Source organism: Pinus tabuliformis, chromosome 8 (genome assembly GCF_031772625.1).
Source record: "Pinus tabuliformis cultivar Carrire ecotype Pingquan chromosome 8, CPIR1, whole genome shotgun sequence".
Classification (NCBI taxonomy): domain Eukaryota; kingdom Viridiplantae; phylum Streptophyta; class Pinopsida; order Pinales; family Pinaceae; genus Pinus; species Pinus tabuliformis.
The window spans coordinates 1,874,936,782-1,874,949,774 of record NC_142294.1 but is presented as its reverse complement, the minus strand read 5'-3'; the positions used below and the strand labels follow the sequence as shown (position 1 = coordinate 1,874,949,774).

General features: G+C 35.0%; 1 protein-coding gene across 1 annotated transcript; it reads left to right on the top strand.

The window, feature by feature from the left end:
• The first annotated feature begins 6,011 nt into the window (after positions 1 to 6,011).
• On the top strand, positions 6,012 to 9,428 carry LOC149243851 (lipase-like PAD4). Its single transcript, XM_089367874.1, has 4 exons — positions 6,012 to 6,117; positions 6,779 to 7,103; positions 7,229 to 7,984; positions 8,419 to 9,428. Exons 1-4 carry the CDS (start codon positions 6,092 to 6,094, stop codon positions 9,187 to 9,189), a joined length of 1,878 nt encoding a protein of 625 aa, XP_089224000.1. The 5' UTR covers positions 6,012 to 6,091; the 3' UTR covers positions 9,190 to 9,428.
• The last annotated feature ends 3,565 nt before the right edge of the window (positions 9,429 to 12,993 follow it).

Here is a 12,993-nt window from a genome sequence, read left to right as displayed (position 1 = left end):
ATGTAATTAATTAGATTAATCAAGCGATTTATAATCAACATGCAATTTATCAACTAGTTAACATTAAATTTCAAAATAAATGTGAGGAGAGACAACTTACCTATGGAATGCTAGTTGAATTCTGCTAACTACAACAAAGTTTTGGGGACGACTCTCCACCCAGCCGTAGGCCCAATTGCACAAAATCTTGCTACAACTGGCCACCCCCGAGTCCTCAATCAACGTACTACTGCCAGGGAATCCTTTGCCTCACAACACTATTCTCCCAAGAGAATGGATGATGGAATCATGGAATCATGGAATCATGGAATGCCTTTCATCTTCCTCACCATCTATTAAATAGAGCAAACATTGGAAGGGGAACCACATGCACACACTCCATGTGTCAACATGCAACTTTATTGCTTTCTTGTTTTATTTCTTTTGTTTTTACTTTTTGATAGCTCTACTAATTTTCACTGCTTTCTTGTTTTATTTCTATTTATATTTATTTAGAGCTTTAGTATTGTTATTTATTATTTTATTATTATTTATTATTTATTATTTATTATTTATTTACTATTACAATTTTTTATTTATTGTTTATTATTTATTTTATTGTATTTTCATATTATATTATATTATATTATTTATTATTTATTATTTTTATTATTATTTATTATTTATTATTAAGGGACATTACAGAACACGTGTTAAATATATGAAAAACCTCCCAATAGAAGATTGATAGTGAAGGTTAAAATCCCAAGAATACGATGTTTCCCTTAACTCTTAGAAGTCGAAATCTCTCTCAGTCTTTTCCCCACAATGTGTCAAGAATAGACGAGTCTCAACTATGACATTCTATGTATGGGCATATTTCATTCAAGAATCTAGGTCTAATTCAGAAACATTCAATGGTTTTTGGTCTTCCTATTATGAATGAAAAATATTGTAACTGTGAAATATGCATTATATCCAAGTATAAAAGAGACAACTTTCCCACATCTTCTTCTCGATCAAAAGATCCTTTAGAGCTAGTCCATATAGATATATGTGTCCTAATGAAGACACAGTCCATTGGTGGTAGTCTTTATTTTATGACCTTCATTGATAATTATAGGAGGAATATGTGGGTTTATTTTCTCAAAAATAAATCAGATACATTCTCAAGATTCAAAGCATTCAAAGAAAAAGTGAAAATAAGAGTGAAAAGCCTTTAAAAGTCCTTAGGTGAGACATAGGAGGAGAGTACGACTCTAATGACTTCAAATATTTTTTCTAACAACAAGGAATCATCATGCATAACACAACAAGATATACTCCACAACATAATGGAGTATAAAAAAGGAAAAACCCGATAATCATGAATATGGCCAGATGTATGCTGCATGAGAGGAAGTTGTCTAATTACTATTGGGCTAAAGCAGTTTCGATAGCAGTATATGTTCTTAACGGATCTCCAACAGCCAGTGTCCAAGATGCAATACCTCAAGTAGCCTGGAATGGTAAGAAAGTGAATGTATCTCACTTTAGAATTTTTAGATCAGTAGCATTTGCACAAATTCCTGAGCAGCTAAGAAATAAGATTGATGATAGGAATGAAAGATGTATTTCATAGGCTATAGTAAACAATCAAAGGCCTATAGAATTTACAATTTAGTTACCAAGAAGTTTATTTTAAGTAGAGATGTTTTGAAAATAAATCTTGGTCTGATCATATTGATGAAGCTTTAAATCATCTTGTTTATCCACCACAACTACCATTGCAGGTTCAAGAAGATCCATATCACTATGAAAATGGTAAATCTTCCAGTAATGAATCCACCAACGGGTCAACATCTTCATAAAACAATCATAAAACAATCATAAAACAAGAATCATTAGATAAATATATGAGCAGGAGCATAAGCGTGATCAACATAATATGTTTGCCTTCCTTTCATCTTAACCAACCCATTCTGAATAAGAAGTTAAAGAAAAACATTGGGTTGATGCAATAAACCAAGAAAATGTTGCCATAGAGAAGAACGAGATTTGGGAATTAGTTAATCTCCCAAGAGACAAAACCAAAATTGGTGTAAAATTGGTATATAAGGCCAAGCTAAATGAAAAGGGAGAAATTGAGAAACATAAGAAAAGGTTGGTTTCCAAAGGATTCTCACAATAATTTGGTTTCGATTATGGTGAAACCTTTGCTCCAGTAGTAAGGTTACCGTCAGAACTACTTTATCCACAACTGCTTAACACAAATGGAAAGTCTATCAACTTAATGTAAAATTTTCTTTCTTAAATGGTATATTGCAGGAAGAAGCCAATGTGGAGCAACCTCCTGGTTTTGAAGTTCCATGACAAGAGCATAAGGTGTACAAGTTGAAGAAAGCTTTGTATGGCTTGAAACAAGCTCCAAGAGCTTGGTACAGTTGCATCGACACCTATCTCATCAAAAGTGGTTTTTGCAGAAGAAACCATGAGCCAACGTTGTATACAAAAACTCAATGAATGTAAAATTCTCATTGTATGCCTTTACATTGATGATATTCTTTATACATGCAATATGATGTTAGAGGACTTCAAAGCGGAACTGAAAATAAAGTTTGATATGACTGATCTAGGGGTCATGAAATATGTCTTAAGCATTGAAATTCAACAATCTACTAATGGAATTTTTGTTGGTCCACAAAAATATGCCACTAACATCCTCCAAAAGTTCAGAATGACAAATTGTAAACCAAATGATATACTAATTTCTCAAGGCACTAAGTTGAGAATATAATATGTAGCACCACCAGTTGATTCCACATTGTATAAAAGTCTATTAATTGGTAGTATTTTGTATCTCACTGCAACTAGACCATATATCATGTTTGCAGCTAGTTTTGTCTCCAGGTTTATGAAGTCACCCAAGATTTCTCATTGGAAGGTTACAAAAAGGATCTTCAAATATATTGTAGGGATCCGAAACTATGGTTTTCTCTACACACATTCTAAAGATAACTCACTGTCATGTTATATAAATTATACAGATAGTTTAGATGATTGCAAAATCACCTCAGGGTCTGTTTTTCATCTTGGAACTAATATGATTTCATGAACATCCAAGAAATGACCAATCATTTCAATAGTTCACCATAGAAAGATTTTGTAGCTGCCACTTTAGCAACTTGTCAAGCAGTGTGGCTCAGAATATTGTTGGAAGATCTTTCAAATGTTCAAAAGGAGCCAACTTTGATTTACTATGATAATAGTTTTGCAATTTATTTGTCAAAAAATCATGTCTTTTACAAAAAAACAAGCACATTGACACATGTTTTCATTTCATCTGTGAGCTTGTCAATGATGGAGACATATTACTTGCCTTTTGTGGTTCTAAAGATAACCTTGCAGATATTTTTATAAAGCCTCTTGGGAAAAATGTATTTGAATTTCAAAGAGAGAGACTAGGCATTGTAAGTGCCATTACTTGTAACAGTTGAGATTAGGAGGGGGTGATGCGATATTAATCTCACTGTTTGCTAGGTGTTATGATATTTAATTCCATTTTCTATCAAGTGTCATAGTCAATTTTTATTCTCTTGAGTTTAGTTGAATTCTAGTTCAGTCTCATTGCAGTCATTGATTGTTGATGTATCCAATGTAATTCTATTTAACTGATTTTGAATATTGAGAAGAGTTGTATGCTCCATTATAGTTTTCAAGTTCATTCTCTGTTTATTTCCGCCTTTGCATTCTTTGTCAGCAACCTCACAGTTATTCCATTTATGCACCAATACTCGAATACATATCCAAACAATGCCTTGATATCTTTGAGCCCCTAACAACAAAACACACTTCTCATTCTGGCAGAAATTCAAAATTCGTCACTATTCTATTAACTTCAAAAGGACATATTTATAGAGGAAGTTTTAATCACTCCACCGAGCTTCTATTTCATTCTTGGGCTTCTACTCTCTACCCCTCTACCTTACTTTCATACTTCTATACATCATACATATACAATTCCCATTCGGAAAATATCTCTTCAAGACATGAAACTAGACACCTATCCAAAACTACTCAAAAGCTGAGATGGACACCTGTCAGTATTTACAAAGGCCCAATTGCCCCAAATATCAACTATTCAAAATATCTTAACAACTTGATTATCCAATTTCCTCTAGAATCGGGACAATTGGCCTATTACAATAAAATCCATCTAATTCTAATTCATACAAATAAATTGGAGAAAATAATACCTACATCTAAAATTTACAAGATCCCCTTGGGATCTTACACAGATTAAATTTTCGTAAGGTGATACTCCTGCATCACTAGCTATTTATTAAAATAAAATAGCACATAACAAAACTAAAACGTAAGATGCCAATCCTTAAATGGAATGAAAAATAATTCAACAATGTAATAAATGGTTACTAGATATAAAAATTTAAAATAAAATAAAAGGTTTAATTTGATTTTAATGATTGACTATGAGGGGATAAGACTAGTGCCTACTATTTTTTTTTGGGATATACATAGTCAAATTAAGGATTCTTTTGAAGAAACATAAAGAGACCTACGATGATAGCTAAGTTTGTACATTACTAACCTTATAAAATCATCCTAGTACTTTCACATGCTTTCAAGACAAAATCAAGTGAGAGTTCACCTCTAAAAATATTGCTTGCACTTTAAGTTAGCATCTATTAAAGAATATACAAAGAAAATACACTCTTACCACTAGATAAACATATTTGAATTTAATATATTCAACAAATAAATCTACAAGATTTAGAACGCTTAATAAATAATTGTACATCCATAAACCCTAACCATGAAACATCCTTAAAGCATAGCCTGGAAAATCATCCACAAAGAATCTCTCCAAAAGGTCCCACTAGTTATTTATAAATAGCTAAGATAAGAATAAAAGTTGCCAAATAGTAATATATCTCCACAAGTTGCAATCATCCAAATAAGGAGAGTGGTTTCTCTCCTGTAGGATGAAATTAAGCGTTATTCCTTTATAGGAGCTAATATCCACTAAAAGCGTTAAAACACATAAAAATCCGTGATACAAGGTTGTTAGATCTAGATTGAGCCTCAAAAATACCTATACAATGAAAAAAAATCCGTGATACAAGGTTGTTAGATCTAGATTGAGCCTAAAAAATACCTATACAATGAAAAAAAAATGCTTAATCATTAAGTCATCTTCAATAAATGTTCCATAAATATCACACATGTGGGGAGAGTGAGCAAATGAGGGTAACGTGTCCTCCAAAATAGTGTAGTTATGCTACAAAAGTCATTTCTCTTCACCAAATGGTGCAATGTCTCACTCAAAATCAGTGTCTCATCGTAAGTAATTGCCAAATCATCGTCCATCATGTAGAATGATATGTCATCATAAAGGTGCAACTTCTCGTCATAAACGTAATGTCCTCGAGCAAAAACATGACATCATCAAGGCATGTGGCTCCATGACCTCTCCAAAGAGGTATATCATTACGAGAAGGCTCGGTGTGGGTGTGACACTCATTAGGAATCTCAACATGATAACTAGTGAAAGTTATCTTGAACAGGATCAAATTTAAGTGATTACTTCAAAACTTCAAGATGCAATGTTTTCGAAGAAAGAAGAATAATCATCGATTTCCTCTAAATAGTTAATCTAGTTAATCTAATTTTAGTATCTTTTGCCCATTTCACACGAAGTATCATGTGTTATCTCGTCAAGGGGTGGGAAAAATTTTGGAAATTTCTTCGAAATGATTAAATGAACCATCGAAGACACTTTCGTGCAACGTTCGCTGGCTCTAAACGTCGCTCTAAATAGTTATCTTCCAGGATGGCACCCATATCTCTCCACGAAACTCACGGATTATCATTGACCTCCGTCAATTCTGACGGCAACAATATCTTTCCATCGTTACGGCAACAACATCTTTCCACGCAAACGAAGGATTGACGTTGACAACTACAATTTCCTCTCACTCCGTAACCCATTACAATGTTCAGTCGATTGATTTTCCACGACAATTGCCCGTCTCCTCCGATTTTACTACATAAATAACACACCTCGCATGCATCTTAAAGAAACTTGTAACAATCGTGAAGCAGTAGCAATAAAATGGAAGCACAGACGTCTACCCCGCTGTAAGCATGAGTTTGCAATATATGGTTTCTTTACGTTATGATAAATGCTTACGTGTCAATTTAGAAATTATGTTGCCTATTATTTTAAATGGATAGGGAGTGGCCGATATGAATTATTCTAAATGGATAGGGAGTTCTGGATATGATTTTTTTCTTCACATTTGGTAAACATTTACCTGTCGACTTCGAAATTATTTTGCGCATATTTTCGATAGATGGGGCATTGGGCAGTAGCAGGTGTTTTCCAGAAGGTTAACATTGCATTTTATTATTATTGTGATTTGGAGAGGAATTTGACTTTGTGTAGAGGAAGATATAGAGGTTTCCTTTGAGCTTTGAGGGGATTTTTGGGTGAATTTATCTTTATCTTTGGCGTTAAATTCAATGGATTTGATTCACCCGGCTGGTGCATAGCCCCCAGTGCACAGTCATAACATTGGTAACTAGTCAGCATGTAATGGTTGACATTATCGAATCTCAAAATTCGTTTTCTTAAGCATTTGGAAGGTTTGTGAAATTAACGTCCCTTCGGACTGATTCTGCATGTTGGAGGAGAATTAGTAATGAGATTTTGATTCAGTGCAGTAATGGCAGACCCAATAATCCGGTACTTGACATGCTCCTAAAATATTAGTGCTAATTTACAGAAATGTTGGTGCAGGTTCACTGTTGGTCAGGAGATTGCAACTTTCCTTGTTTCATGCGGAATACTGTCCAAGGCTTGGGAAGAGGCACGTCTTGCAAACAACTCAGAGAGTTATACTCTGAGTGAGTATGAAGGCGTTGCATACGTTGCCTTTCCTTCGTTTCATGATGTAGAAGGTTTCATTGTCAAAGAGAGCAAATATGGAGAGGGCAATATACAAACTGACAACAAGGTATTTTCTGGTTGCCTCAAGGGTAATGATGACCAACCAGCCCTTGTCCATCAGGGAGCTCTTAAATTGTTCTTACATATTATGGAGAATACAGATTTCCAAGCAGAGGTAAATTAATTTATCTTTCAGTACGGAGTGATCTTAGACAGTCATTGCTTCTTGGCTTATTGGAGATTACATTCTTGAAAAAATAAAATATTAGCATTATGTTGATGTATTTCTTGCCCAAGCAGATGCAGATTTATGTGGATTCAAAACAAAGGAAGCTCAAACCCATTATATTTGTGGGGCATTCCTTAGGAGGAGCAGTTGCAACTTTGGCCACACTATGGGTGCTGGAAAAGAGGCTCAGACAAAGTTCTCCTTTTTGTATAACATTTGGAAGTCCTTTAGTGGGGGATGTAGGATTTGTTGAAGCAGTAGGCCGTGAAAATTGGGCAGGCAATTTTTTTCACGTGGTTTCCCAGCATGATATTGTTCCTCGTATGCTCCTTGCACCATTTGAGTCAATAGCTGAGCCCTTCATGGCTATTTTTCCTTATTGGCAAGGCATAATGGTTAATGACAGTAAAACTGTACCTGATTCTCTTATTCAAGAAGCTTGTAGGACTCTTCTTAATAATGTCCTGCAGCATACTTACACAGCAACAAACCATGGGCCTGACTTTCTAAGGGAGTTAGATAGAGTTACCCAGAGAAGCCCGTATAGACCTTTTGGCACTTACATGTTTTTTTCAAGCGAGGGCGCAGCTTGTATTGATAATTCTGGGACCGTTTTGAAGATGCTTCATTTGACAATGCAAAGACATGAAAAACTTGATGATAATATCGTACATGACTGTTTGTCAGAGCATATAGGGTATGGTGCTGTTTTGAAACATGTCATAGAAAAGTCGATTAGTGGAGAAAGAGTTGCAGAACCTGATTCAGAGTCCTCTTACAAGATGGGAATGTCATTACAGCTCCAAGCCATTGGTATTGGGGTTCAGGTGATCCTCAATTCCTTTTTGAAATACTATTTGAAAGAACTAAAAAGGAATAAATATTGCAGTTAGTTTTATACAAGTCAAATGGCTTATCAAGTACCATAGATTTAACAATCTGGATTTCTTATGGAAGGAGACTATAGAAAACTTTTACCTCTCCACATATTATACATTTAGAATTAATATATATGAATACATAAAGGCGATACCTAACATCCCATGCCCGGCATATATATAATGTTAGGTATCTCCTTTATGTAAGTGGAAAAAGAGGCTATCCCCTCAGCTTGTTTAGAATTTATCTTACTTTCTTATTGTCTAAGATTTGATATTAAATTCTAAGCACTGATAATTATCTGCATTCTCTAAATTTTACTTTCTTCTTTTAATGTACTAATTGATGCTTAAAACGTGTTCTTAAATTTGGTGTTGTGCAGAATGATAATGCACCAATCGCCTTACAAATAGCAAGAGACATGGAAAACAAGCATAACACAAACGTTGCTAAGCTAGCATTTGAATTAAGCGAGAAGCAAAGTATTATGGCAGAGCTTGAATGGTATAAAGAGCGTTGTGAGAAGGAAGATGGCATCACATATTATGATTCCTTCCGGAAACATAATGATATCGATGCTAATTTGTGCAGGGAAAGGCTCTCTGGGTTCTGGGATAACATTATTGAAATGTGGAAGAGAAATGAGCTGCCAAGTGATTTCCAATCCCAAAATAAGTGGATAAATGCTGGCACTGCGTATAGAAGACTTGTAGAGCCTCTGGATATTGCACATTATTATGGCATGTCTAATGGTAAAGGCAACTATCTTTCAGATGGAAGACCCACTCGTCATAAAGTTCTTCAGAAATGGATGGAAGAGAAGGAAAACACTCGCAGTTCAAGAGGTCGGAGCGGTCGCACCAAGCTTGCATCCCTCACTCAGGACTCCTGCTTTTGGGCACATGTAGAAGAGGCTTTGAAAGAAATGAAAATCCTGGAACAGGGCCAACACCAAAAGCTGGAAAGCCTTGAAATGTTTGAAGGTTATGCGACAAGATTGATCAATGATCGCAGCATTTCCTCGGATGTTTTCATGGAAGGAAGCAGCTTCATGAAGTGGTGGAAAGAATGGAAGAAATACACCCAAAATCAAATTCCTGACTGGGGTTCTCCTTTATATAAAATAATGGAAAGTGAAAGTTGGAAGGGATGAACTCGCAGACTATTTGGATTAAAAGCTGTTTTCAATAAGACTTTCCAAATTATGTAATTTCTTTTCATTAATCCTTTAGCAATTAGGAATCTCTTAGATTGCCTTTGATTCAGTTATTGTTTTTGAAATGATGTAATTTCTTCTCAATTGTTTTGTTTAAAACAGTGTTTGCCGTAATGTAATGCCTGGAAGGAATGAACAATATAAACGTACAAGCTTATTTCCTTGTGTTCCATGAATCCTTTTAGTACTAAGAAATCTCCTTCGTGACTTGATTTTGGTAGTTATATTTTATTTATTTATTTATTTATATATATATATATATATATATATATATATGTTAAGAAATAAAATTGTGTATTTTGGCTTTTTTAATGTATGGGATATAAAAACTGATAATTTTATTAGTCATGTTAATTTTTTAATAAATTGAATTTATTAATTATTTTAAATTTCCTCAATATCATAAATTCGCATATATTATTTTTAATACCCTTTTATATATAAAAATATAATTTCTTTATTATAATTGATATATTATTTCCCACCTAAATGTGGGACACTCAGAAAACTAGTCAGTATACCAGTGCATGTGAGAGTAAGGCGACAGAGGAGAAGATTAAGAAGGGTGATTAGTGTAGAACCAGGGTGTTCCGCATGGAGGTTTTTGAATGATTTGGTGAAGATGGTTATATCATGTATCATTATGGTTTTGATTATTTTAAGTTGTCATAATGGTAAAGATTTAATGTTTATTAGCTCCAGCGTCTTCACAATGATGGTAGGTTTCGTACTCAAGCTTAAGCTTGGTTCCCATGGCTCACTTTTGAAATTGTGAATGACTTTTCTTATTAGTCCCTGCCCTCCAGCCATGGACTATAGTAATCGTTCACGATGGATATAGCATTAGTTGACCTGCTTTTAGTCCCCGGTCATCAGCAATTAACCAAAGTTTTATTCCCGATCCTGATTTTTCATCTTATTTGGCCTCTTTCCAAAAAACCGAAGCTAGACGTCAAAAACCGAGGCGAAAAGAATAGGTTATATTTTTGTTTGTCCGATATTTTCAAATTGTCAGTCCCTGCAACCTAAACTAATGCTAGCATTACTGGACAACATTAAATGTTATCTCAGCATCCACGGACACCTTGGTATATACCAAGCAGGTCTAAGCATATTGGCAGGTGTGCATGCATTTTAGTCTCACTACAGTCATTTATTGTTGATGTCTCCAATGTAATTCTATTTAATTGAATTTGAATATTTAGAAGAGTTTTTCACTCCATTCTAGTTTTCGAGTTCATGCTCTGTCTATTTCCCCCTTTGCACTCTTTCTCATGGTATCTGAGTGCAAGGTTGCATACAACTACAAGCAGAGAAACATTTGAAATCACAGAGATTAAGAGCTTTAGGAGGATAATGAAGAAGCAAGCTATGACTAAGTTAATAAAGGCGAGGGTGAAACAGATTGTTGAGTTGAGAACAAAGACCAAAGTTGAAATTAAAAAAAATTGATAACGCAACTGCGTTATAACTCTAATGCAGAGGTAGAGGATATAGAGGAAACAACGAGCGAGACAGAGGCCGAGGCAGAGGGATATCAGAACATCATCATGTAGCAAAACAATCGAGACCTACACAAAACCAAACAAAGAGAAGCATAACACTAAGAAAATCTAATGGTGAATGTTATTACTACAAGAAATTTTGGCATTATGAACATGAATGCAAAGAGAAACAATCAAATCAAAAAAGAGGTCGTGTCCACCTGTCCAACAATGAAGGAGAATCATCTGAAACAATGTTTATTTCATGCCATATTTCTGAAGATAGTCAAAGAGAGAACCTTTGGTTGCTAGACAGTTGTTGCAGTAATCATATGACAGGTAACAAAAATATACTTTCTTGCATTGATGCTTCCATAACATCTCAAATTACTCTTAGAGACTATTCCCGTATTAAATTTGAAGTTAAAGTTATTGTCCCTATTCTTACCAAACATAATCAGCAGAAATACATACATGATGTTTATTATGTTCCACATCTTAAGCATAACCTCACTAGTGTAGGTCAATTGATGGAACATGGTTATGATGTATTATTCCAAGGGAACACATGTTAAATATATGAAAAACCTCCCAATAGAAGACTGATAGTAAAGGTTAAAAAACCAAGAATAGGATGTTTCCCTTAACTCTTAGAAGTCGAAATCTCTCTCATTTTTTTTCCCACAATGTGTCAAGAATAGATGAGTCTCAACTATGACATTCTAGGTATGGGCATATTTCATTCAAGAGTTTAGGTCTACTTCAAAACATTCAATGGTTTTTGGTCTACCTATTATGAATGAAAAATATTGTAACTATGAAATATGTATTATATCCAAGCATAAAAGAGGCAACTTTCCCACATCTTCTTCTAAATCAAAAGAGCCTTTAGAGCTAGTCCATATAGATATATGTATCCCAATGCAGACACAGTCCATTGGTGGTAGTCTTTATTTTATGACCTTCATTGATAATTATAGGAAGAATATTGATGCAGGAGCATCCAATTAGGGAGGCGATAGTTGGACAAGCTGTGAAAATTAAATTCACATTTAGTTTAATTTTATTTTATGTTTAAAAGAAGGCTATCACAGCGAATGTTTTCCTTTAATTTGAACAGTAGTTAGATTAGAAATTAGTTTTAAATAAGTTAGGAAACAAATTGCCAAAAACTGGAATGTAACTACATTGTAATTATAGGTAGTTCCTCAACAGAATGAGGTTACCAACAACTTAAATAGGCAACCCAAAGACAAAGGTGGGGTTACTGCCATCCAGAAGAAAAGAGACCAGAGAGCGTAGCTCTAAAATATATTTTTAAAAAGTAAATTGAAGCTTACAGGTATCCATTATTGTTTTCCATAAATGACAAGAATTATGTACTGTGCATAGAAATTAATGACAGAATTGAATGATTGTTAATCAAATTGCGCATCAAACTAAAGGAGCCAAACACAACAGAAGAAACCATCCAAGTATTTCACAAAAGCATGCTATTGATTTAACAGTGAAAATTTGCAATATATATATATATATGCATGTATGTATGTATGTATGTGTGTGTGTATAAACATTTTTCAAAGTCCCCGGTAGCACAAAAGGATAGCATTCTGTAACCCCACGCAGGTCGAGGCACAAAGACTTCAAAAACCATCCATAACAGTCCTCATACAACCGATCGACAGTCCAACTGAGACTGAGAACAGACAGAGGAATACCCTAACTGCTACCAACAAAATATATATGACCACATAGCATAAACAAGAAGGACCCTACCTGGTTTGCATAAAGTCGGACCAGAAGGACGAAGACCCCAGCATTTTCCCCAAAGAGCAGAGGAATTACCTTGAGCAGAAGTCGTCAAGCCATTGCCAGAAGAGTCGAGTAGAGGGCCTGGTAAAACAATGCAACCACTGAAACAGTTAAAAACAGTTCCGTAAACCTGGTAAAATCAAATATCTGTGAACAAATACAGAGAAGCCAAGGTGTACCCAAGGTGACCACAGAGCCTGAAACCTCCTCGAAAAACCATGCAAGAAGCAAACACCAGGTCCAACGAAACACCATCACACAGTTAACAAACGACAGAGGACCAGAGCTGAAGAAGGACCCAGAAGACAGCGGGAGGGAGAGCGCCATCCTTTCCTTGCAGAACGAACCACGTAATAATGCAGGGGAGTAGAACCAAAACCGGCGGAAACATAACCAACTCAACCACAACAGACCATGCCATAGAGCCGTGTCACACAAACCGAGA